At 47.3% G+C, this 27059-nt stretch overlaps 2 protein-coding genes across 2 annotated transcripts; both read left to right on the top strand.

The window, feature by feature from the left end:
• Positions 1 to 421: 421 nt before the first annotated feature.
• On the top strand, positions 422 to 23973 carry LOC147118533 (uncharacterized). The gene is made up of 4 exons (XM_085984467.1): positions 422 to 856; positions 1106 to 1264; positions 20275 to 21098; positions 22879 to 23973. Exons 1-4 carry the CDS (start codon positions 503 to 505, stop codon positions 23117 to 23119), a joined length of 1578 nt encoding a protein of 525 aa, XP_085840593.1. The 5' UTR covers positions 422 to 502; the 3' UTR covers positions 23120 to 23973.
• On the top strand, positions 22072 to 22880 carry LOC147118534 (uncharacterized; the record flags this gene model as incomplete). Its single annotated transcript, XM_085987025.1, has 1 exon — positions 22072 to 22880. A coding segment is annotated over one exon (627 nt), but the record flags the coding sequence as incomplete, so codon positions are not given.
• Positions 23974 to 27059: the final 3086 nt, after the last annotated feature.

Consider the following 27059-nt stretch of genomic DNA (forward strand, 5'->3'; position numbering starts at 1 on the left):
GCGCACCTCCCTGGCGGCTGAGGCGAAACACCAACTCGCCCCCACCTGAGCCGCGCACGCGTACCAGGTGTTGCGGCACCGCATGCGCGCCCGATGTTCCAACCACGGGGTTTTGTGCGCTGAGCATGCGCGTTGCGGACCGATCGGGACGGGCGATTGTGGAGCAGGAGGGAGAGCGCGGGGGCCATGAGTACATGAGCGGGACTCAGAGTCAACAGAGTGCTTTCTGGAGCACCGGGGCTTGTGGGTATTACAGCCGCCATTACTGCTGATCCTTTCAACCAACCTGTGCAGCAGCTGGAGCCTGAAAATCAGCTTCACTGCCCCTAGGGTCGGAAAGAGGAAAATTAAACAACAGTTTGCCTCTGATCCTTTTCTGAACTCAATTTACAGGGTTATAGAAGTGGAGCAGTTACAGGCGGGAAGCTCAGACCAAACATCATGTCAAAATCTGACAGAGTCACTCGATTCATCCGGACCTGAATATCATCGGCCTTTGCACATGGAAGGAGAAAGCAGTGATCACAGCGATGACAAACCGCACACGTGTTCGGTGTGTGGACACGGATTCAGCCGATCACCTGACCTGGTGAGACACGTGCACCGTCACACCAGGGAGAAACCGGGTAAAGGTGGGGACGGCGGGGAGGGATTCAGTTCCCCGTCTGCATTGGAAGTTCAACGGCGCAGTCACACCAGGAACAGTCCGTTCACCTGCTCCGTGTGTGGAAAGGGATTTGTTTGTTCATCCCACCTGCAAACACACCAGCGAGTTCACACTGGGGAGAGACCATTTCAGTGTTCTGACTGTGGGAAGAGCTTTAAAAGCCCCGGGGAACTGAAGGGACACCAGCGAGTTCACACTGGGGAGAGACCATTTCAGTGTCCTAACTGTGGGAAGAGCTTTAAAAGCCCCCAGTATCTGAAGCAACACCAGCGAGCTCACACTAACGAGAGACCCTTTAAATGTTCTGAGTGTGGGAAGAGTTTTAAAAGCCCCCGGTAGCTCAAGCAACACCAGCGCCTCCACACTGGGGAGAGGATATTCATCTGCTCTGAATGTGGGAAGGGATTCACTGAGTCATCCAAACTGCAGACACACCAGCTTGTTCACACTGACGAGAGACCCTTTAAATGTTCTGACTGTGGGAAGAGCTTTAAAAGCTCCAGGGAGCTGAACAGACACCAACACCTACACACTGGGGAGAGGCCGTTCACCTGCTCCGTGTGTGGGAAGGGATTCGCTCATCCCTCCAACCTGCTGGTACACCAGCGAGTTCTCACTGATGAGAGACTAGCTTGTTCACACTGACGAGAGATCCTTTAACTGTTCTGACTATGGGAAGAGCTTTAAAAGCCCCGGGGAGCTCAAGCAACACCAGCGCCTCCACACTGGGGAGAGTGTGTGGGAAGGGATTCACTCATTCATCCCACCTGCTGCCACATCAGCAAGTTCACACTGGAGAGAGACCATTCACCTGCTCCGTGTGTGGGAAAGGATTCACTCAGTCAGCCCACCTCAATTTCAATTTCAATTTCAATGTTGTTTGTCACATAACCAAATACAACAAGTGAAATCCAGTCAGTGAAATGCTTTTTTCTTAACGAGCCGAGCGCACCAAGCAGCAAAGGACACTTAGCTGCCTGGTATGCACGGAGCCCGGAAGGACGGCAGCCATCTTCATTGGCGCCTCGCTCCACCTTTCCCGCACTCCTGCCCGACAATCTTCAGCCGCCGTGGTACCGATGTCCTACATGGAATGAGATTTCTTTGCAGCTTTCTCAGCTTCAGTTAGAGGCCGTATCATAATCGTGAAAGGCCTTGGCTGGTACATCAGCGAGTTCACACTGACGAGAGACCCTTTAAATGTTCTGACTGTGGGAAGAGCTTTAAAAGCTCTAAGAACCTTAAGAGACACCAGCGTCTTCACACTGATCATCGAATCTAACAGCACAGAAGGAGGTTGTTAGATCCGTGATTCTGAGAGTATGATGTTTTTTCAATAACCACATGGATGCTGTAACTTAACAATCAACAGGTATTTAGTGGAGTAGGGTAATCTCAAGACTGGGGTACAGAGGCATGCTCAAGGCTTATATACAGGTGTGGTCACTGCCGGCATTACAGTATAGAGGAGCTGTAAAAGTAGTTCTCTCTTAAAGGTACATACACTACAATTCCCCCCCTTTTAGATTAGCAGTACCCATAATATTCAAATAACAATTAACACTTTAACATGTACATTAAACAACAATAGTCCATTTATAGATTCAGTCTTTGGGGCGGCTTCCTGATCCTTTCGGGATAGCGCCTTTCCTGAGGTTCTTGTTCTTGGTGCGGAGGCGATTCTGGCCCCTTTTCATCGGTTAGTTCATCGGGTTCCACTGCTACTGGTTCGGAGGTAGATGCTACCGGTGTGTCGGGTTCATCCCCAGGTACGCAAGACATGGGGTTGACTCGTTCCTGTGACGCTAAGATCTGATCAACGTAGAGTCTCACGATGTTCTCCCCGACATCCACTGTGTACATTAATGGCCCCTGCCGTGTGCATATCGTTCCGGGTTGCCATTTCTCTGTTCGGTAGTCACGGGCCAAGACTGGTTGTCCTACATTGAAGCTCCTTGTCGGCTTCTCATTGATGTGCTGGAATTGTTTATCCTCAACATTTCTTCGCACATTTGGTCTGAGCAAGTCCAGACGAGATCTCAACCTTCGGTTAAAGAACATCATGGCCGGGGTCTGGTTGGTAACTGCATGTGTCGCGTTTCGGTAGGCTAATAAGAAATTGTCCACCTTATGCTGTAGTGGAATTTCATCGTCGCACATGGCCTTTATTGCCTTCTTAAAGGTTTGTACGAACCTCTCAGCCAATCCATTTGTGGCTGGATGATACGGGACGGATGTGTAATGCCTTACCCCATCCCTTCTCATAAATTTTCGAAACTCTTCGGACACAAACTGTGGTCCATTATGAGAGCAAATCTGCTCTGGCAAGCCGTTTCTGGCAAATATGGTCCATAGGACTGCAATCGTTTTCTCTGTAGTGGTTGAGGACATTTTTATCACCTCAGGCCACTTCGAATGAGCATCCACTGCTATTAAGAACATTGAGTCCATGAATGGACCAGCAAAATCAATATGCACCCGTTGCCATGGAGAGGAGGGCCACTCCCATGGGTGTAGAGGGGCATGTGGTGGTGCATTTTGGACCTTCTGGCATCCTGAGCAGCTCCTGGTTAGGTCTTCGATTTGTTGATGGATTCCCGGCCACCACACATAAGCCCTAGCAAGGCTTTTCATTTTCACTCCCCCCAGATGACCTTCATGTAGCTCATTTAGCACTCAATTCAATTCGATTCAATTCAAATCGCTTTATTGGCATGATAAGGTACACCTTATGTTGCCAAAGCATCGAAAAACTTTTATGGTTGAACACATAAACGCAGATCTATTCATACAGTGTATAAACAGATATATCCCTGAGTGTATAAATATACATTCGTATAATTTGTATATACTCTTTTCTTAGGTTTACTGGTTGTCCCTCTGTTTATGGCAAGCTGTAACATAGTGTGCCGCTAAGGTTACACAATTTCTCTCTTCCCCTAGTAGGTATGGGAGTTTTTGGTCGTCATTCAAATTTCTGAATTCAGGGCATATTTTTGTGCATTTTTGGTAGAAATTCTCCCTGATGCCCTGATATTTTCCACAAGCTGTGAGGAAGTGCCTCTCTGTCTCCACCACTCCCTGACTGCGGTGAGAGCATATCCTGTCCTCTCTTGGCAGCCGGGTCTGTCTGTGTCTGCCTTTTTCGATGGCCAGGCTATGTTCACTAAGTCTGTACCTTGTCAAGGTTTTTCTCAGTTTGCTATCCCTTACCATGGTCAGGTATTCAGCCATGTTGTACTGTCTGTTTAGGGCCAAGTAGCAATTGAGTTTGTTTTGGGTTTTTGTTGTTTCTGCCCAATATGACAGATATTTTTCCTTTTGCTTAGTGACAATTGTGTTGGGTCGAATTCTCTGTGCTACGATGTCACTGTCCTGGGGCTGGTTATTGTTAGTCGTGTTAGTAGTTAATTCACTGAGTCCCAGGACTAGTTGACTGAGGGTATTCTTCTTTATGGTCCTCTCTTGGCATTTCAGGGCTTCGTAATGATAGCAGTGGGGGTTGCTCATTTTTAGGTGTTTCCAAAATTTGGTGGCTCTTTTTTGGATAGTAATTATTAATGGATATTGGCCTAGTTCTGCCCTGCATGCATTGTATACGGTTTTCCTTTGAGTCCGGAGGATACCTTTACAGAATTCTGCATGTCGGATCTCACTCTCTCTCTCCCTTAACTTGGGTGGAATCACCACTCTGGATCCACACATCACTGTCCCCTGGCATACTGACAGCTGTTCTCTTCTGGATGAGAATGCTGGCAACAGTGAGTCACCATGTGTTGGCCATCCCCTCACTGTCAAATCATATACCCGAGACAGCGTCGGATCATTGCGGGTCTCCTTCTCTATATCCACGTTCGTTACTGGCAATCGTTCAATTATTGACAAATAAAATATCTCGATCGGGTCCAATGCTGGTGCTTCCTCCACAGTAGGCAGTGGCAGGCCCGATAGCCCATCAGCGTTTCCATGCTGTTTCGTGCCTTTATATTCTATTTCATATTGATTCTCCCCTAGAAACAGGGGCCATCTTTGTAACCGTTGTGCAGTCATCACTGGAACGCCCTTCTTAGGATTAAAGATGGAGACAAGTGGTTGGTGGTCAGTCAGCAAGGTGAACTTCTGCCCATGCAGATAGTGGTTGAATTTTTTTACTCCCCATACTAGGCTGAGGGCCTCCCTGTCAATCTGGGTGTAGTTGCGCTCGGCTGAGGTTAGTGACCGAGACGCAAAGGCTACTGGCCTCTCCAACCTGTCTGGGAATTTGTGCGACAGCACCGCTCCAATACCATAGGGTGATGCATCACATGCCAAACGAATTGGTAGTGCTGGGTTGAAATGGGCCAACACCTCTTTTGATGTGATCAATTCTTTACACTTCTGGAAAGCTCATCTACGTTCGTCATTCCACTTCCATGGTACCCCTGTTTGCAGTAGGGTGTTCGGTGGGTGTAATACCGTGGACAAATTTGGTAAGAACTTATGGTAGTAGTTTACCAGTCCGAGGAACGACCTCAGTTGTGACACATTTTCCGGTGCTGGAGCCTTGACTACTGCCTCAATCTTTTCAGGGGACTTATGTAAGCCCTCTTCATCGATGACGTGGCCACAATACGTGATCTGCTTCTGGAAAAACTCGCACTTGTGGCGATTAGCTCGTAGCCCATATTCCTTTAATCTGGTGAGCACCTTCTCCAAGTTGGCGAGGTGATCGCTGTCATTTTCGCCCGTGACCAGGATGTCGTCCAAATAACACTGGGTCCCTGGAATCCCTTGCAGGACTTGATCCATCGCCCTTTGCCAAATAGCCGGAGCATTGCTAGCCCGAACACCAGCCGGTTGTATTGATAGAGACCTTTATGAGTGTTAATCGTAAGGTATTGTTTCGAGGCTTCTTCTACCTCCATTTGCAAGTACGCCTGGGCTAGATCAATTTTGGTGAAGCGTTTACCTCCAGATAGCGAGGCAAAAATATCCTCAATTCGCGGAAGCAGATATTGTACCGTGTGAAGGACTGGGTTCACTGTCACCTTAAAATCCCCACAGATGCGGACCTTCTTTGGTTCCCCAGGCGTATTACTCAACGACCTCTTAATTACAGGAATGATGGGTGTAGCCCACTCGCTCCAGTCTACTTTGGACAGTACTCCTGAACGTTCCAACCCTTCCAGCTCTGCTTCGACGGCTGGCCTGATCGCATAAGGCACTGGTCTGGCCTTAAGAAACTTTGGGCTTGCATTTTCCTCTATTTTAATCGTTGCTGTTATGTCTTTTAGTGTTCCAAGTCCCTCCTGGAACACGTCTTTTGCGTCAGTTAGCATTTTTGACAGTCGTCCAGGTGTGACATCGTCATCCTTTTTGGCCTCAACCTTCAGTGCCTGTATGGAATGCCAATCTAATTGTATGTTCCGGATCCATTCACGTCCTAGCAGTGGTGGTCCTCCCTCTGGCAATACATATATGTCCATTTTAGGTGTTTCCTGGCATTTATATATCACTTTCACCCTTATTTTTCCTTTGGGGTAGACTTTTTGCCCCATGTACGTCTTCAAGACAATCTCTGTAGCTTTCAAGGGTATATGTGAAAATAGCCGCTTGTAGTCCCTTTGGTTTATGACTGTTAGGGCTGATCCTGTGTCCAATTCCATTTTCACTTGGACTCTGTCTATCTTGAGTGTAACCCAGATAGTCTGGTGATCCTCCATTTTGGTTACCTTATGTAGTTTCAGACAACCCAGCTCTTTGCTTCCGGAGTCTGTGTCACTTTTCTGTTCGTCAGAACTACTGTCCATCACCTTGTGTACCTTTTTGTACTTCTCCTGTGGAGATTTCTTACTGTTGGTTTTCTTCCCAGACCTGCAGACTCATGCTGTGTGTCCTGCTTTTCCACACTGTCTGCACACTTGGTCCTTGAACCAACAACCTTCTGGTCGTGTGTTGTTCTGCCGCAGCGATAGCACTTCCCTGTTCCATAGGACATTTCATTGGTGCCATATTCTTGCAGTCTCCGTTGTATCTCTGCAGCGCTCCTTGCGGCTGCTTCATGTGATACTGCCATACTGAAAGCCTTGTCCAGCGTAAGATCCTTTTCTGATAGAAGCCGTTTCTGGGTTCCCTCACTTTGCAGCCCACAGACAAACTTGTCCCTTAACGTATCTGCTAGTCGCACTCCAAACTGGCAGTGTTTCGATAGCTTGCGCAGTTCCGTTAAGTACTCAGCATTGCTTTCGTCTTTGTGTTGGTTCCTTTTATGGAACTTAACTCGTTCTGCTATCAGCAGCGGTGTGGGGTTTAAGTGGTCTTGTAGGATTTCTACTATGCTTTCGAGATTCTTGTTCACAGGCTTCTCTGGGGTTATTAGGTTTCGCAGTAACCCATAAGTTTTTGCACCCATGGAATTTAACAAAACCAGTGCTTTCCTAGCATCTGGCACTTCATTTGCCCTGCAGTACACCTCCATATGTTCCACATATGTTGCCCAATCTTCGACTTCATTGTCGAACGTAGAGATACTGCCACTCTTCGGCATCCCTGGGTGTGATTTAACTGTCAAATATGGCGTCTCCCGCATTTCCCCTTCTTCTCCGCTGGCACAAAATGGCATCTCCCGCGCTTTTCTTCCTTCCTGCGCACGCCCTTCTTCTCCGCTGCGGCTTCTAAAAATGGCGTCTCCCGCGCTCTTCCTTCTCCGCGGCTCAATGGCGTCTCTCGCGCTCTCCCTTCTTCTCCCTGCGGACACTGTTCAGCCCTTGAGCCCTGGCTGTGCTCTGCGCGTTTTTTTTTCTTTCTGTGCGCCTTTCCTGTTTCCGCCGCTCGGTCCTGAACCCGGCTGCTGCTTTACCCTCTCTCTCTCCGTTTTGTTTTTCCTCGACACCGCTCGGTTTTCAACCCCCGGCTGCGCCCTGTATGCTTCACCCCCTATCTTACCCCGTCAACGCTGCTCGGCTTTTTCTCCGCCGTCGGTCGGCTCCAGCCGCCACTGTCCGGGAAGGGTCTGCGCTGTACCTGTCATCAGTCTGTTGCTGATCGTCGTGGCTGGGGAACCAAGCCCGGCTCTCCACAGCCTCCCCTGCGATGTTCACTCTCTGCCAGATGACTGGGCTCGTGGTCGACGCCCGTGCTTCTGGCTTCGACTTTCTTCCACCGCCCTCCGGAGCGAATCCTCGAAGGGAAATGCAGAGCTGCAGGTAGATTCGAATCGACACTCGTCGCCACTGTTAGATCTGTGATTCTGAGAGTATGATGTTTTTCAATAACCACACGGATGCTGTAACTTAATCAACAGATGGGGTACACGTTGTCCTCCTTTCCTGCCTCTCTAGGCCTCTTTTACTTCCAACTCATTGTTTTACTTTCCTGCCAGAACAGAACTTATATCCTCTCGGCCTCTTATGGTTCCATGTCCGGCTATGTTATCTCCACTGCCAATTCAGCAACTTAGAAAAAGCTTATTACTGCAAAGTATGATCTTTATTGCACCATTCAGTGAAACTGACAGCGATGTCCGTTTAACTCTTTCCCCACTGCAACACTCCTCCTCCTTGATTGCAATGTCTGCATCGTCCCTCTCTTTTGTGAAAACAGGCGCAAAGTATTCATTAAGAAGTATTCATGTCTTCCACACACAGGTTACCTTTATAGTCCCAAATAGGCTCCACTTGTTTTCCTTGCCAATATCTTTTCATGCCCTCTCTTTGCTTTTCTTCTTTGAAATAGTGCCACAGGATCTTTGATGTCCATCTGAGAGAGCAGACGGAGCCTCGGTTTAACGTCTGCTCCAAAAATCGGCACCCCTGACAGTGCCACACTCCCTCAGCACTGCACTGGAGTATCAGCCTAGATTTTTGTGCTCAAGTCTCTGGAGTGGGACTTGAACCCACAACTTTCTGACTCAAGAGGTGAGAGTGCTACCAACTGAGCCACTGGCTGACACTAAAGAACAAGCAGTTCTGACGGGTCAGAGCGATCATGATATGATAGAATTCTTCATTAAGATGGAGAATGAAGTAGTTGACTCAGAGACTAGGGTCCTGAACTTAAATAAAGGAAACTACGAATGTATGAGGCGTGAGTTGGGTAGAATTGATTGAGGAATGTCACTCAAAGGGTTGACGGTGGATAGGCAATGGCAAACATTCAAAGACCGCATGGATGAACTACAGAATTTGTTCATCCCTGTTTGGCATAAAAATAAAACAAAGAAGGTGACTCAACTGTGGCTAACAAGGGAAATTAGGGATAGCATAAGATCTAAGGAGAGGACATATAAATTGGCCAGAAAAAGCAGTAAACCTGAGGATTGGGAGCAGTTTAAGATTCAGCAAAGGAGGACAAAGGGATTAATTAAGAGGGGGAAAATAGAGTATGAGAGTAAGCGTGCAGGGAACATAAAAATGGACTGTAAAAGCTTTTATAGATATGTGAAGAGAAAAAGATTGGTGAAGTCAAGCGTAGTTCCCTTGCAGTCAGAATCAGGGGAATTTATAATGGGGAACAAAGAAATGGTGGACCAATTAAATACATACTTTGGTTCTGTCTTCGCAAAGGAGGACACAAATAACCTCCCAGAGATGTCGGGGAACATAGGGTCTAATAAGAGAGAGGAACTGAATGAAATCAGTATTTGTAGGGAAATGGTGTTAGGGAAATTGACGGGATTGAAGGCCGAAAAATCGCCAGGGCCTGATAATCTACATACAGGGTACTTAAGGAAGTGGCCCTAGAAATAGTAGATGCATTGCTGGTCATCTTCCAAAATTCGATAGACTCTGGAACAGTACCCATGGATTGGAGGGTAGCTAATGTTACCGCACTGTTCAAAAAAGGTGGTAGATAGGAAACGGGGAATTATAGACCGGTAAGCCTGACATCGGTAGTGGGGAAAATGCTAGAGTCCATTATAAAAGATATGTAATAGCAGAGCACTTGGAAAACAGTGACAGGATCAGACAAAGTCAACATGGATTTACAAAAGGTAAATCGTGCTTGACTAATCTACTGGAATTTTTTGAGGATGTAACTGGTAAAATAGATAAGGGAGACCAGTGGATGTGGTGTATTTGGACTTTCAGAAGGCTTTCGATAAGGTCCCGCATAAGAGATTAGCGTGTAAAGTTAAGGCACATGGGATTGGCGGCAAGGTATTGACTTGGATAGAGAACTGGTTGGCAGGAATAAACGGGTCTTTTTCCGAGTGGCAGGCAGTGACTAGTGGGGTACCGCAGGGATCGGTCCTAGGACCCCAGCTATTCACGATATATATTAATGATCTAGACAAGGGAACTAAATGTAATATCTCCAAGTTTGCAGAGGACACAAAGCCGGGTGGGCATGTGTGTGGTGAGGAGGATGCCAAGAAACTCCAGTATGATTTTGACAGGTTGGGTGATTGGGCAGAAGCATGGCAGATGCAATATAATGTGGATAAATGCGAGGTTATCCACTTTGGTGTCAAAAACAGGAAGGCAGATTATTATCTGAATGGCAATAGATTGGGAGAAGGGGAAGTGCAATGAGACCTGGGTGTCCTTGTGCACCAGTCGCTGAAGGTAAGCATGCAGGTGCAGCAGGCGGTTAAGAAGGCAAATGGCATGTTGGCCTTCGTAGCGAGAGGGTTTGAGCACAGGAACAAGGATGTCTTGCTGCAGTTGTACAGGGCCTTGGTGAGACCACATCTTGAGTATTGTGTGCAGTTTTGGTCGCCTTATCAGAGGAAGGATGTTCTTGCCATGGAGGGAGTGGAGCGAAGATTCACCAGGCTGATACCTGGGATGGCAGGAATGACGTTTGAGGAGAGATTGGGTCGATTGGGCTTATACTTGCTGGAGTTTAGAAGAATGAGAGGGGGTCTCATTGAAACTTATAAAATTCTAACAGGACTAGACAGACTAGGTGCAGGAAGGATGTTCCCGATGGCCGGGGAGTCCAGAACCAGGGGTCACAGTTAAAGGATAAGGGGTAAGCCATTTAGGACAGAGATGAGGAGGAATTTCTTCACCCATAGCGTGGTGAACCTGTGGAATTCTCTACATAGAAACATAGAAGATAGGAGCAGGAGTAGGCCATTCGGCCCCTCGAGCCTGCTCCGCCACTGAATGAGATCATGGCTGATCATCCAAATTCAACACCCTGTCCCTGCCTTCTCCCCATATCCCTTGATCCCTTTAGCCTTAAGAAATATATCCAACTCCTTCTTGAATATATTTAATGAACTGGCCTGCACCGCCCTCTGTGGCAGAGAATTCCATAGGTTCACCACTCTATGGGTGAAGAAATTCCTCCTCACTTCAGTCCTAAATGGCTTACCCCTTATCCTTAGACTATGACCCCTGGTTCAGGACTCCCCGGCCATCGGAAACATCCTTCCTGCATCTAGCCTGTCCAGACCTGACAGAATTTTATAGGTTTCGATAAGATCCCCTCTCAATCTTCTAAACTCCAGTGAGTATAAGCCCAATCGACACAATCTCTCATACGTCATTCCTGCCATCCCAGGTAGCAGCCTGGTGAATCTTTGCTGCACTCCCTCCATGGCAAGAACATCCTTCCTCAGATAAGGCGACCAAAACTGCACACAATACTCAAGGTGCGGTCTCACCAAGGCCCTGTACAACTGCAGCAAGACATCCTTGTTCCTGTACTCGAACCCTCTTGCTACGAAGGCCAACATACCATTTGCCTTCTTAACCGCCTGCTGCACCTGCATGCTTACCTTCAGCGACTGGTGCACAAGAACACCCAGGTCTCTTTGCACTTCCCCTTCTCCCAATCTATTGCCATTCAAGTAATAGTCTGCCCTCCTGTTTTTGCCACCAAAGTGGATAACCTCACATTTATCCACATTACAGTGCATTTGCCATGTTTCTGCCCAATCACCCAACCTGTCCAAATAATACTGGAGTTTCACGACATCCTCCTCACAGCATACCCTCCCACCCAGCTTTGTGTCGTCTGCAAATTTGGAGATATTACATCCAATTCCCTCGTCCGGATCATTAATATATATTGTGAACAGCTGGGGTCCTAGGACCGATCCTTGCGGTACCCCACTCGTCACTGCCTGCCACTCGGAAAACGACCCGTTTATTCCAACTCTTTGCTTTCTATCTGCCAACCAGGTCTTTATCCAAGTCAATACCTTGCCCCCAGTCCCATGTGCCTTAATTTTGCACACTAATCTCTTATGCGGGACTTTATTGAAAGCCTTCTGAAAGTCCAAATATACCACGTCCACTGGTTCTCCCTTATCTATTTTACCAGTTACATCCTCGAAAAATTCCAGTAGGTTATTCAAGCACGATTTACCTTTTGTAAATCCATGTTGACTTTGTCTGATCCCGTCACTGCTTTCCAAGTGCTCTGCTATTACATCTTTTATAATGGACTCTAGCATTTTCCCCACTACCGATGTCAGGCTTACCGGTCTATAATTCCCCGCTTTTTCTCTACCACCTTTTTTGAATAGTGGGGTAACATTAGCTACCCTCCAATCCATGGGACTGCGGGGAGGATGAGCAACCTGGCCACAGCACCGTGGAGTGGGGGGCCATTCAAGTGGGGGGAGTTAAAAGAAATGTTGTAGTGGTAGGGGATAGTATCATTAGGGGGATAGATAGAGTTCTTTGCAGCCGAGAGCGAGAGTCCCGAAGGCTGTGTTGCCTGCCCGGTGCCAGGGTTAAGGACATCTCCTCTGGGCTGGAGAGAAACTTGGAGTGGGAGGATCCAGTTGTCGGGGTCCATGTTGCTACCAACGACATAGATAGGACAAGGAAGGAGGTTCTGCTGAGGGAGTTTGAGCATCTAGGGGCCAAATTAAAAAGCAGAACCACAAGGGTAATAATCTCTGGATTACTACCTGAGCCACATGCAAATTTGGCTAGGGTAAATAAAATTAGAGAGTTAAATGCGTGGCTCAAAGACTGGTGTGGGAGAATTGGGTTTTGCTTCCTGGGACACTGGCATCAGTACTGGGACAGGAGAGAGCTGTTCCGTTGGGACGGACTTCACTTGGCCAGTGCTGGGACTAGAATCCTGGCGAATCGAATAACTAGGGCTGTAGAGAGGGCTTTAAACTAATTAGTTGGGGGGAGGTTTTAAGAGAGCGAAAAATAAAAATGACAGCGGAGAAGGCAATAGAGCAAGGTAGCAGTGGGGGAATTAAAACCAGAGCATGTCAGGAAGGGACAGAATGTATATAATGATAAAGGTAAAGTAGTAAAAGGGGTAAAAGCAGGAATAAATTGTCAGAAAACATATTTGAAAGTTCTTTATCTGAATGCACGCAGCATTCGTAACAAAATTGATGAGTTGACAGTGCAAATAACTACACATGGGTATGATCTGGTGGCCATTACGGAAACATGGCTGCAAGATAATCATGAATGGGAACTAAACATACAAGGGTATTTGACAATTAGGAAGGACAGACAGGAAGGAAAGGGAGGTGGGGTTGCTATGTTAATCAAGGATGGAATCACTGCAATAGTCAGAAATGATATTGGGTCAAAGGATCAGGATAGTGAAACAGTTTGGGTGGAGATAAGGAATAATAAGGGGAAAAAGTCACTAGTGGGCGTAGTCTATAGGCCTCCTAACAGTTGCAACTCTGTTGGTCGGAGTATAAATCAGGAAATAGTTGGGGCTTGTAATAAGGGAACAGCTATAATCATGGGGGATTTTAACTTTCATATTGACTGGACTAATCAAATTGGGCATGGCAGCATTGAGGAAGAGTTCATAGAGTGTATTAGGGACGGGTTCCTTGAGCAGTATGTAACTGAACCAACCAGGGGTCAGGCAATCTTAGATCTGGTCCTGTGTAATGAGACAGGATTCATAAAAAATGTCCTAGTAAAGGATCCCCTTGGAATGAGTGACCATAATAAGGTTGAATTCCAAATTCAGTTTGAGGTGGAGAGAGCTGGATCTCAAACCAGCGTACTAAGCTTAAATAAAGGAGACTATGAAGGTATGAGAGTAGAATTGACTAAAATGGACTGGGAAAACAGATTAAAGTGTAAGACGGTACAAGAGCAGTGGTCCACATTCAAGGAGATATTTCACATCTTTCAAGATAAATATATTACACTGAGGAAAAAGGGGAGTAAAAGAAAAGACAGCCATCCGTGGCTTAGTAAAGTAGTAAAGGATAGTATTCGACTGAAAACAAGGGCATATAAAGTAGCCAAATCAAGTGGGAGGGTAGAAGATTGGGAAGCATTTAAAAGCCAGCAAACAATAACCAAAAGATTAAATAAGAAAGGGAAGATAGATTATGAAAGTAAACTCGCAAAAAATATAAAAACAGATAGCAAGAGTTTCTACAGCTATATAAAAAGAATAAGGGTGGCTAAAGTGAATGTTGGTCCCTTCGAGGATGGGACTGGGAAACTAGTGGTGGGGAACATGGAGATGGCAAAGACGCTGAACAATTATTTTGTATCAGTCTTTACAGTAGAGGACACTAAAAATATCCCGACACTGGACAAACAGGGGGCAATGGGGGTGGAGGAGCTAAACACGATTAAAATCACTAAGGAGATGGTACTCAGTAAAATAATGGGACTTAAGGCGGATAAATCCCCCGGACCTGATGGCCTACATCCTAGGGTCTTAAGAGAAGTGGCGGTAGGGATTGTGGATGCATTGGTGATCATTTTCCAGAACTCCCTGGACTCAGGAAAGGTCCCAGCAGATTGAAAAACTGCTAATGTAACACCCTTATTTAAGAAGGGAAGTAGACAAAAAGCTGGAAACTATAGGCCAGTTAGCCTAACATCTGTGGTTGACAAAATGCTGGAGTCCATTATTAAGGAAACAGTAACAGAGCATTTGGATAAACATAATGTAATAGGACAGAGTCAGCATGGTTTTACGAAGGGGAAGTCATGTTTGACAAATTTGCTCGAATTCTTTGAGGATGTAACATACAGGGTGGATAAAGGGGAACCAGTGGATGTAGTGTATTTGGACTTCCAAAAGGCATTTGACAAGGTTCCACACAAAAGATTACTGATCAAGATAAGAAATCACAGGATTGGGGGTAATATACTGGCATGGGTGGAAGATTGGCTATCTAACAGAAAACAAAGAGTTGGGATAAATGGTTCATTCTCGGGCTGGCAATCAGTAACTAGTGGTGTTCCGCAGGGGTCAGTGCTGGGACCCCAACTCTTTACAATCTATATTAACGATTTGGAGGAAGGGACCGAGTGCAACATATCCAAGTTTGCCGACGATACAAAGATGGGAGGGAAAGCAGTGAGTGAGGAGGACATAAAAAACCTGCAAAAGGACATAGACAGGCTAAGTGAGTGGGCAGAGATTTGGCAGATGCAATATAATGTTGGAAAGTGTGAGGTTATGCACTTTGGCAGAAAAAATCAAAGAGCAAGTTATTATCTAAATGGAGAGAAACTGCAAAGTGCTACAGTACAAAGGGATCTGGGGGTCCTGGTGCATGAAACACAAAATGTTTGTATGCAGGTGCAGCAGGTGATCAGGAAGGCCAATGGAATCTTGGCATTTATTGCAAGGGGGATGGAGTATAAAAACAGGGAAGTCTTGCTGCAGTTATACAGGGTATTGGTGAGGCCACACCTGGAATACTGCGTGCAGTTTTGGTTTCCATATTTAAGAAAAGATATACTTGCTCTCGAGGCGGTTCAGAGAAGGTTCACTCGGTTGATTCCAGAGATGAGGGGTTTGACGTATGAGGAAAGGTTGATAAGGTTGGGACTCTACTCATTGGAGTTCAGAAGAATGAGAGGCGATCTTATCGAAACATATAAGATTGTGAGGGGGCTTGATCGGGTGGATGCGGTGAGGATGTTTCCACTGATGGGTGAGATTAGAACTAGGTGGCATAATCTTAGAATAAGGGGCTGCTCTTTCAAAACTGAGATGAGGAGAAATTTCTTCACTCACAGGGTAGTAAATCTATGGAATTTGCTACCCCAGAGAGCTGTGGAAGCTGCAACATTAAATAAATTTAAAATGGAGATAGACATTTTCCTAGCAGATAAGGGAATTAGGGGTTACGGGGAAAGGGCAGGGATGTGGACGTGAGTCTAGATTCAGATCAGCCATGATCCTATTGAATGGCGGAGCAGGCCCGAGGGGCCGTATGGCCTACTCCTGCTCCTATTTCTTATGTTCTTACTGTTCCAGAGTCTATTGAGTTCTGGAAGATGACCAGCAATGCATCTACTATTTCTAGGGCCACTTCCTTAATTACCCTAGGATGTAGATTATCAGGCCCTGGGGATTTATCGGCCTTCAGTCCCATCAATTTTCCTAACACCATTTCCCTACAAATACTGATTTTTTTCAGTTCCACCCTTTCATCAGACCCTATGTTTCCCGGCATCTCTGGGAGGTTATTTGTGTCCTCCTTTGTGAAGACAGAACCAAAGTATGAATTTAGTTGGTCTGCCATTGCTTTGTTCCCCATTATAAATTCCCCTGATTCTGACTGCAAGGGACCTACGCTTGACTTCACCAATCTTTTTCTCTTCACATATCTATGAAAGCTTTTACAGTCAGTTTTTATGTTCCCTGAAAGCTTACTCTCATATTCTATTTTCCCCTTAATTAATCCCTTTGTCCTCCTTTGTTGAATCCTAAACTGCTCCCAACCCTCAGGATTATTGCTTTTTCTGGCCACTTTATATGTCCTCTCCTTGGATCTTATGCTATCCCTAATTTCCCTTGTTAGCCACGGTTGAGTCACCTTTTTTGTTTTATTTTTATGCCAAACTGGGATGAACAAATTCTGTAGTTCATCCATTCGGTCTTTGATTCTTTGCCATTGCCTATCCACCGTCAACCCTTTGAGTGACATTCCCCAATCAATCCTACCCAACTCGCGCCTCAGACCATCGTAGTTTCCTTTATTTAAATTTAGGACCCTAGTCTCTGAGTTAAATACTTCATTCTCCATCTTAATGAAGAATTCGATCATATTATGGTCGCTCCGACCCAAGGGGCCTCGTACAACAAGATTGCTAATTAATCCTTTCTCGTTACATAATACCCAGTCTCAGATGGCCTGATCTCTGGTTGGTTCGTCGACATATTGGTCCAGGAAACCATCCCGTATACACTCCAGGAATTCCTCCTCCACAGTATTGTTACTAATTTGGTTCGCCCAATCTATATGTAGATTAAAGTCACCCATGATGACTGCTGTGCCCTTATTGCGCGCTTCTCTAATTTCCCTTGTAATGCCATCCCCAACCTCCGCCTTACTGTTGGGAGGTCTATATACCACTCCCACTAATGTTTTTTGCCCATACAGATTCCACATCATCAGAGCTAATATCCTTCCTTACAATTGTGTTAATCCCTTCTTTAACCAGCAATGCTACCCCACCTCCCTTTCCTTTTTGCCTATCTTTCCTGAATATCGAATACCACTGGATGTTGAGTTCCCAGCCTTGGCCATCCTTGAGCCACGTTTCCGTAATCCCAACCAAATCATATTCATTTGCCTTTATTTGCGCAGCCAATTCATCCACCTTATTACGAATGCTCCTCGCATTAAGACACAAAGCCTTCAGGCTTGTTTTTTTAACGCTCTTAGACCTATTAGAATTATTATTTACTGTGGCCACATTTGATTTAGACCATTGATTTCTCCGACTGCCACTTTTGTTTTCCTCCTTCCTATCTTTTGCTTTTATCCTTGTTTCCCTTTCCTCTGTCCCCCTGCTCAGGTTCCCAACCCCCTGCCATTTTAGTTTAAACCCTCCCCCAGAGCAATAGCGAACTCTCCCCCTAGGACATTGGTTCCAGCCCTGCCCAGCTGCAAACCGTCCGATTTGAACTGGTCCCACCTCCCCCAGAACTGGTTCCAATGTCCCAGGAACTTGAATCCCTCTCCGTTGCACCATTCCTCTAGCCACGTATTCATCTGAAATATCCTTCTATTTCTACTCTGACGAGCACATGGCACTGGTAGCAATCCTGAGATTACTACCTTTGAGGTCCTATTTTTTAATTTACCTCCTAACTCCCTATATTCTGCTTTTAGGACCTCATCCCGCTTTTTACCTATATCGTTGGTGCCTATATGCACCATGACAACTGGCTGTTCACCCTCCCCTTCCAAGATATTCTGCAGCCGTTCTGAGACATCCTTGACCCTTGCACCAGGGAGGCAACACACCATCCTGGAGTCTCGTTTGCGGCCGCAGAAACGCCTATCTATTCCCCTATTACTATAGCTCTCCCGCTCTTTTTCCTCCCGTCCTGTGCAGCAGAGCCACCCCTGGTGCCAGGAAGTTGGCTGCTGCTGCTTTCCTCTGATAAGCCACCCCCCCCAACAGCACTCAAAGTGGTGTATCTGTTTGAGAGTGGGATGTCCACAGGGGACCCCTGCACTACCTGCCTGTGCCTAGTACTCTGCCTGTTGGTCACCCATTCCCTTTCTTCCTGTCCAACCTCTACCTGCGGTGTGTCCAACTCCGTAAACGTTCTATTCGCGACGTCCCGAGCATCGCGAACGCTCCAGTATGCATCCAAACACAGCTCCAGTGCCGCAATGCGGTCTGTCAGTAGCTGCAGCTGGATGCACTTCCTGCACATGTAGTTGGCAGGGACACAGGAAGTGTCCCTGAGTTCCCACATATCGCAGGAGGAGCACACCACGTGGCCGGGCTGTCCTGCCATGACTTACCCTTTAATTAATTGAATTTAAATTAAATCATTCAATCCCACTAATTACACTACAGTTAAATGGTTTACCAACAGTCCCCACTACACCAGCGAGACCTTAGTAACTATAAACCAGAGTTAAAATTTAAAAAAAGAGAAATACTCACCAACCAATCACTTACCTGCTTCCTGGTGACATCACACTTTGATTACTTTTTACCTCTCTCCCCCGTTGCTGAATTGGTCGGGCCTCGTTCGCTGCCGCCGCTTTTATACTGCCGCTGCGCTCCTCAATCCTCACCCAGGTCCGTTGCTCTGGTCCGGCCTCGCCTCGCTGCCGCCGCTTTTAACTGCCGCCGCGCTCCTCAATCCTCACCCAGGTTCATCGCTCTGGTCGGGCCTCACCTCGCTGCCGCTGCTTTTAACTGCCGCCGTGCTCCTCAATCCTCACCCAGGTCCGTCGCTCTGGTCGGGCCTCGCCTCGCTGCCGCTGCTTTTAACTGCCGCCGTGCTCCTCAATCCTCACCCAGGTCCGTCGCTCTGGTTGGGCCTCGCCTCGCTGCCACTGCGCTCCTCAATCCTCACCCAGGTCCGTCGCTCTGGTCGGGCCTCGCCTCGCTGCCACTGCGCTCCTCAATCCTCACCCAGGTCCGTCGCTCTGGTCGGGCCTTGCCTCGCTGCCGCCACATTTAACTGCCACCGCGCTCCTCAATCCTCACCCAGGTCCGTCGCTCTGGTCGGGCCTCGCCTCGCTGCCGCCGCTTTTAACTGCCGCCGTGCTCCTCAATCCTCACCCAGGTCCGTCGCTCTGGTCCTACCACAGAAGGCAGTAGAGGCCAATTCATTAAATATATTCAAGAAGGAGTTGGATATATTTCTTAAGGCTAAAGGGATCAAGGGATATGGAGAGAAAGCAGGGACTGGAGAGAAAGCAGGGACATGGTACTGATTTTGGATGATCAGCCATGATCACGTTGAATGGCGGAGCAGGCTCGAGGGGCCGAATGGCCTACTCCTGCTCCTATCTTCTATGTTTCTATGTCTGTGACGAAGGGTCATCGACCTGAAACGTTAACTCTGTTTCTCTCTCCACAGATGCTGCCTGACCTGCTGAGTATTTCCAGCATTTTCTGTTTTTATTAAAGAAACGAGGGAGTGATTGCTGACAGGAAGAATGTTGGGTCATCCTGCGCATGCGCACCTCCCTGGTGGCTGAGGCGAAACACCGACTCGCCCCCACCTGAGCCGCGCACACGTACCAGATGTTGCGGCTCCACATGCACGCCCGATGTTCGAACCGCGGGGATTTGTGCGCTGAGCATGTGCGTTGCGGACTAATCGGGACGGGCAATTGTGGAGCAGGAGGGAGAGCGCGGGGGCCATGAGCACATGTACGGGACTCAGAGTCAGCAGAGCGCTTTCTGGAGCGCCGGGGCTTGTGGGTATTACAGCCGCCATTACTGCTGATCCTTTCAACCAACCTCTGCAGCAGCTGGGGCCTGAAAATCAGCTTCACTGCCCCTAGGTTTGGAAAGGGGAAAATTAAACAACAGTTTGTCTCTGATCCTTTTCTGATCTCAATTTACAGGGTTATAGAAGTGGAGCAGTTACAGGCGAGAAGCTCAGACCAAACATCACGTCAAGATCTGACAGAGTCGCTCGATTCATCAGGACCTGAATATCATCGGCCTTTGCACATGGAAGGAGAAAGCAGCGATCGCAGCGATGACAAACCGCACACGTGTTCAGTGTGTGGACGTGGATTCAGCCGATCGCCTGACCTGGCGAGACACATGCACCGTCACACCGGGGCGAAACCGGGTAAAGGTGGGGACGGTGGGAAGGGATTCAGTTCCCCGTCTGCAACAGAAGTTCAATGGCGCAGTCGCACCAGGGACAGTCCATTCACCTGCTCCGTGTGTGGAAAGGGATTTGTTCGTTTATCCCACCTGCAGACACACCAGCGAGTTCACACTGACGAGAGACCATTTAACTGTTCTGACTGTGGGAAGAGCTTTAAAAGCCCCCAGGAGCTGAAGGTACACCAGCTTGTTCACACTGACGAGAGACCATTTCAGTGTCCTAACTGTGGGAAGAGCTTTAAAAGCCCCCAGGATCTGAAGGAACACCAGCTTGTTCACACTGATGAGAGACCATTTCAGTGTCCTAACTGTGGGAAGAGCTTTAAAAGCACCAGGGATCTGAAGCGACACCAGCGAGCTCACACTGATGAGAGACCATTTCCGTGTTCTGACTGTGGGAAGAGCTTTAAAAATGCTGGAGAGCTGAAGCAACACCAGCGAGTTCACACTGATGAGAGACTATTTCAGTGTCCTGACTGTGGGAAAAGCTTTAAAAGCCCCGGGGAACTGAAGGGACACCAGCTTGTTCACACTGGGGAGAGACCATTTCAGTGTTCTGACTGTGGGAAGAGCTTTAAAAGGCGCCAGTATCTGAAGCATCACCAGCGAGCTCACACTGACGAGAGACCCTTTAAATGTTCTGACTGTGGGAAGAGCTTTAAAAGCTCCGGGGAGCTGAAGAGACACCAAAACCTACACACTGGGGAGAGACCGCTCACCTGCTCTGTGTGTGGGAAGGGATTCATTCAGCCCTCCAACCTGCTCGCACATCAGCGAGTTCACACTGACGAGGGACCCTTTAAATGTTCTGACTGTGGAAAGATCTTTAAAAGCTGCGGGGAGCTGAAGAGACACCAGCTCCTCCACACTGGGGAGAGACCGTTCACCTGCTCCGTGTGTGGGAAGGGATTCACTGTGTCATCCACCCTCCTGTCACACCAGCTTGTTCACACTGACGAGAGACCCTTTCAATGTTCTGACTGTGGGAAGAGCTTTAAAAGCTCGAAGAACCTTAAGAGACACCAGCGTGTTCACACTGATCATCGAATCTAACAGCACAGAAGGAGGTGATTCGGCCCATGGTGTCTGTGCCGGCTCTTTGAAAGAGCTGTCCAATTTAGTCCCAAACCCCAGCTTTATCCCCAGAACTCTGCAAACTAGTCCTCTTCAAGTACATGTCCAATTACCGTTTGAAAGTTCCTGTGGAACCTGATTCCAGCATCCTTTCAAATGGTGCATTCCAGATCTTAACAACCCTCTGTGTGAAAACAGTTCTCCTCATTTCCCTCTAGTTCTTTTAGCAACTATTTTAAATCTGTGACCTTTGGTTACCGACCCACTTGCCAGACTGAACAGTTTCTCCCTACTTGCTCGATCAAAACTGCTCATCATTTATGCGCCGCCATCTTGGCGGAGCGAAGACAGACCAGTTCCACCTGCAGCACGGCGCATGCGCGGCCATCTTGGTACAGGAACAGGGAGTGGGCGGGGCTTCAGGGTCCCAGTGACCAGGAGAGACTTTCATTGACTCACTGATTTTATTCTCACTCTGCACACAGCGGGTGTGGAACTGAACCCAACCAGAGTAGAGGGAGGGAGAAAACTGGGAGTGGAGGAAAGAAATGTTGGAGATGGTGCGATGGGTTTGGATTTCAGCACAGGGAGGAGGGAGAGTGTGTGGGATGGGGATTTACAGCTTTGGGGGAACAAGAGAGGAAAGAATGTTCCATAGAAACTAGAATTGCCCTGCATTTCTATCCTGTACTTACAGTGATGGCTTTTGTAAACTCCTTTTACAGGGTATTAGAAGGGGAGGATTTACAGACAGGAAACTCAAACCAAACATCACATCAAGATCTGACAGTCACTCCATTCATCAGGACCTGAATATCATCGGCCTTTGAATGTGGAAGGAGGAATGTTTGTCTGTTCGGTCTGTGGGAAAAGATTTCAAACATCAGTGTGACCGGAAAAGCACCGAGACGCACCCGAGTGAGAGTGTTCCAGAGCACCGATTGTGGAAAAAGCTTTAACCAGTTACACAACCTGAAAAAACATCGCACCATTCACAGCGGGGAGAAACCATACACGTGTTCTGTGTGTGGACGAGGCTTCAACCGATTGTCGAACCTGGAGAGACACAAGGACACCCACACGACGGAGAAACCATGGAAATGTGGGGACTGTGGGAAGAGATTCAATTATCCATCCAAGCTGGAAACTAATCGGTGCACTCACACCGGGGAGAGGCCGTTCACCTGCTCCGTGTGTGGGAAGGGATTCGCAGAGTTATCCAAGCTCCAGATACACCAGCGAGTTCACACTGGGGAGAGGCCGTTCACGTGTTTTGAATGTGGGAAGGGATTCACTCAGTCATCCAGCCTGCATAGAGACCAGCGAGTTCACACTGGGGAGAAACCGCTCTCCTGCTTCGTGTGTGGGAAGGGATTCGCAGTTATCCAAGCTCTAGATACACCAGAGAGTTCATACTGGCAAAAGGCTGTCCACGTGTATTGAATGTGGGAAGGGATTTACTTAGTTATACCATCTCCAGATACACCAGCGAGTTCACACTGGGGAGAGGCCGTTCACCTGCTCTGTGTGTGGGAAGGGATGCACTCAGTCATCCCATCTTCTGACTCACCAACTTGTTCGCACTGTTAAGAGACCATTTAGATGTTCTGACTGTGAGAAGAGCTTTAAAAACACAAGCAACCTGCTGACCCACCAACGCACTCACACTGGGGAGAGACCATTCACCTGCTCCGTGTGTAGGAAGGGATTCACTCAGTCCTGCACTCTGCTGAGACACCAGCGAGTTCACACTGAGGAGCGATGTTTCACCTGCTCTTATTGTGGGAAGGTTTTCACTTGGAAGTCTAACCTTAATCACCAGCAAGTTCACACTGGGGAGAAACCATTCACCTGCTCTGTGTAGGAAGGGATTCACTCAGTCATGCACTCTGCTGAGACACCAGCGAGTTCACCAGTGATTGCAGAGGTTGGATTCTGCTGTTATTGCTGTTAATCACATCCAGGACTGAACCATGTTCACTCTGGCAATTGGGCTTTGTTTCTGCTGATGTTAATAACTAGAATAACTGAGCTTGAGATTAATATTCTGGACAAATATTAAATAAATCAGCTTTGTTTCAAACACACAGTGTGTCTAATATTTGATTTCTCCATGATAAGAGGAGTCTAATTGATGTTCTGTTACTGACTGTTCCATTTTTGGGCCTTTCCTTACTCTGGATTATTTCAGTTTTCATCTAGTTCACCTTCTACCACATCAAACCCCAAACTTGTTCCATTTGTGTACACGGCTTGTGGGTGTCATAGACTGAACTGTAGTGTCTCACTTTACACTCATCTGAAATTCCTTTGAACCACCCCTTTACAGAACTACCTTGCATAAGATTTGAAATCTGTTATTTTCAGTATCATTTAACATCTCTTGGATACGATTTAAAAAAAAACTCCACACATACTGCATGTGACAGCCTTAGAAATGTTCTGATCTTTGTAATTGTCATTGTTGATTTTGATGGTCTCTTTGATTTAATCTCTTGTTACTAACATACCTTGCACTATTTCATTAATCAAGATAATTGTTTCAAAGACTCCCTTTATCAGGTCTTTAGCTCCTCCTGTCAATAATCCTTGGTCAGGGGCTGGGGTTAAGGTGTAGGATTGGGGTTAGTGGTTGGGGCTAGTGGTTATTGGTTAAGATTGGGGTTAGTGGTTGGGGCCAGTGGTTATTGGTTAGGATTGGGGTTAGTGGTTGGGGCTAGTGGTTGTTGGTAAGGATTGGGGTTAGTGGTTGGGGCTCGTGGTTATTGGTTAGGATTGGGGTTAGTGGTTGGGGCTCGTGGTTATTGGTTAGGATTGGGTGTTAGTGGTTGGGATTGGGGTTACTGGTTGGGGCTCGTGGTTATTGGTTAGGATTGTGATTAGTGATTGGGGCTAGTGGTTATTGGTTAGGATTGGAGTTAGTGGTTGGGGCTAGTGTTATTGGTTAGGATTGGAGTTAGTGGTTGGGGCCAGTGGTTATTGGTTAGGATTGTGGTTAGTGGTTGGGGCTAGTAGTTATTGGTTAGGATTGGAGTTAGTGGTTATTGGTTAGGATTGGGGTTAGTGGTTGGGGCCAGTGGTTATTGGTTAGGATTGGGGTTAGTGGTTGGGGCTCGTGGTTATTGGTTAGGATTGGGGTTACTGGTTGGGCTCGTGGTTATTGGTTAGGATTGGGGTTAGTGGTTGGGGCTCGTGGTTATTGGTTAGGATTGGGTGTTAGTGGTTGGGATTGGGGTTACTGGTTGGGGCTCGTGGTTATTGGTTAGGATTGTGATTAGTGGTTGGGGCTAGTGGTTATTGGTTAGGATTGGGGTTAGTGATTGGGGCTAGTGGTTATTGGTTAGGATTGGAGTTAGTGGTTGGGGCCAGTGGTTATTGGTTAGGATTGTGGTTAGTGGTTGGGGCTAGTAGTTATTGGTTAGGATTGGAGTTAGTGGTTATTGGTTAGGATTGGGGTTAGTGGTTGGGGCCAGTGGTTATTGGTTAGGATTGGGGTTAGTGGTTGGGGCTCGTGGTTATTGGTTAGGATTCGGGTTAGTGGTTAGTCGTTAGGATTCGGGTTAGTGGTTGGGGCGAGTGGTTATTGTTTAGGAATGGGGTTAGTGGTTAGGGCTCGTGGTTATTGTTTAGGAATGGGGTTAGTGGTTAGGGCTCGTGGTTATTGGTTAGGATTGGGGTTATTGGTTGGGGCTAGTGGTTATTGGTTAAGATTGGAGTTAGTGGTTGGGGCTGGTGGTTATTGGTTAGGATTGGGGTTAGTGGTTGGGGCTAGTGGTTATTGGTTAGGATTGGGTTAGTGGTTGGGGACATTGGTTATTGGTTAGGATTGGGGTTAGTGGTTGGGGCTAGTGATTATTGGTTAGGATTGGGGTTAGTGGTTATTAGTTAGGATTGGGGTTAGTGGTTGCTGCTCTTGGTTATTGGTAAGCATTGGGGTTCGTGGTTGGGGCTCGTGGTTATTGGTTAGGATTGGGGTTAGTGGTTATTGGTTAGGATTGGGGTTAGTGGTTGGGGCCAGTGGTTATTGGTTAGGATTGGGGTTAGTGGTTGGGGCTAGTGGTTGTTGGTAAGGATTGGGGTTAGTGGTTGGGGCTCGTAGTTATTGGTTAGGATTGGGGTTAGTGGTTGGGGCTCGTGGTTATTGGTTAGGATTGGGTGTTAGTGGTTGGGATTGGGGTTACTGGTTGGGGCTCGTGGTTATTGGTTAGGATTGTGATTAGTGATTGGGGCTAGTGGTTATTGGTTAGGATTGGAGTTAGTGGTTGGGGCCAGTGGTTATTGGTTAGGATTGTGGTTAGTGGTTGGGGCTAGTAGTTATTGGTTAGGATTGGAGTTAGTGGTTATTGGTTAGGATTGGGGTTAGTGGTTGGGGCCAGTGGTTATTGGTTAGGATTGGGGTTAGTGGTTGGGGCTCGTGGTTATTGGTTAGGATTGGGGTTACTGGTTGGGCTCGTGGTTATTGGTTAGGATTGGGGTTAGTGGTTGGGGCTCGTGGTTATTGGTTAGGATTGGGTGTTAGTGGTTGGGATTGGGGTTACTGGTTGGGGCTCGTGGTTATTGGTTAGGATTGTGATTAGTGGTTGGGGCTAGTGGTTATTGGTTAGGATTGGGGTTAGTGATTGGGGCTAGTGGTTATTGGTTAGGATTGGAGTTAGTGGTTGGGGCCAGTGGTTATTGGTTAGGATTGTGGTTAGTGGTTGGGGCTAGTAGTTATTGGTTAGGATTGGAGTTAGTGGTTATTGGTTAGGATTGGGGTTAGTGGTTGGGGCCAGTGGTTATTGGTTAGGATTGGGGTTAGTGGTTGGGGCTCGTGGTTATTGGTTAGGATTGGGGTTACTGGTTGGGCTCGTGGTTATTGGTTAGGATTGGGGTTAGTGGTTGGGGCTCGTGGTTATTGGTTAGGATTGGGTGTTAGTGGTTGGGATTGGGGTTACTGGTTGGGGCTCGTGGTTATTGGTTAGGATTGTGATTAGTGGTTGGGGCTAGTGGTTATTGGTTAGGATTGGGGTTAGTGATTGGGGCTAGTGGTTATTGGTTAGGATTGGAGTTAGTGGTTGGGGCCAGTGTTATTGGTTAGGATTGGAGTTAGTGGTTGGGGCCAGTGGTTATTGGTTAGGATTGTGGTTAGTGGTTGGGGCTAGTGGTTATTGCTTAGGATTGGAGTTAGTGGTTATTGGTTAGGATTGGGGTTAGTGGTTGGGGCCAGTGGTTATTGGTTAGGATTGTGGTTAGTGGTTGGGGCTAGTAGTTATTGGTTAGGATTGGAGTTAGTGGTTATTGGTTAGGATTGGGGTTAGTGGTTGGGGCTAGTGGTTATTGGTTAGGATTGGGGTTAGTGGTTGGGGTTAGTTATTGGTTAGGATTGGGGTTAGTGGTTGGGGCTAGTGGTTGTTGGTTAGGGTTGGGGTTTGTGGTTGGGGCTAGTGGTTATTGGTTAGGATTGGGGTTAGTGGTTGGGGCCAGTGGTTATTGGTTAGGATTGGGGTTAGTGGTTGGGGCTTGTGGTTATTGGTTAGGATTGGGGTTAGTGGTTGGGGCCAGTGGTTATTGGTTAGGATTCGAGTTAGTGGTTGGGGCTAGTGGTTATTGGTTAGGATTGGGGTTATTGGTTGGGGCTAGTGGTTATTGGTTAGGATTGGGGTTAGTGGTTGGGGCTAGTGGTTATTGGTTAGGATTGGGGTCAGTGGTTGGGGCCAGTGGTTATTGGTTAGGATTTGGGTTAGTGGTTGGGCCTAGTGGTTATTGGTTAGGATTAGGGTTAGTGGTTATTGGTTAGGATTGGGGTTAGTGGTTGGGGCTAGTGG

This window comes from Somniosus microcephalus, chromosome 4 (genome assembly GCF_052327205.1).
Source record: "Somniosus microcephalus isolate GS21.2 chromosome 4, FLI_Smic_1.0, whole genome shotgun sequence".
Classification (NCBI taxonomy): Eukaryota; Metazoa; Chordata; class Chondrichthyes; order Squaliformes; family Somniosidae; genus Somniosus; species Somniosus microcephalus.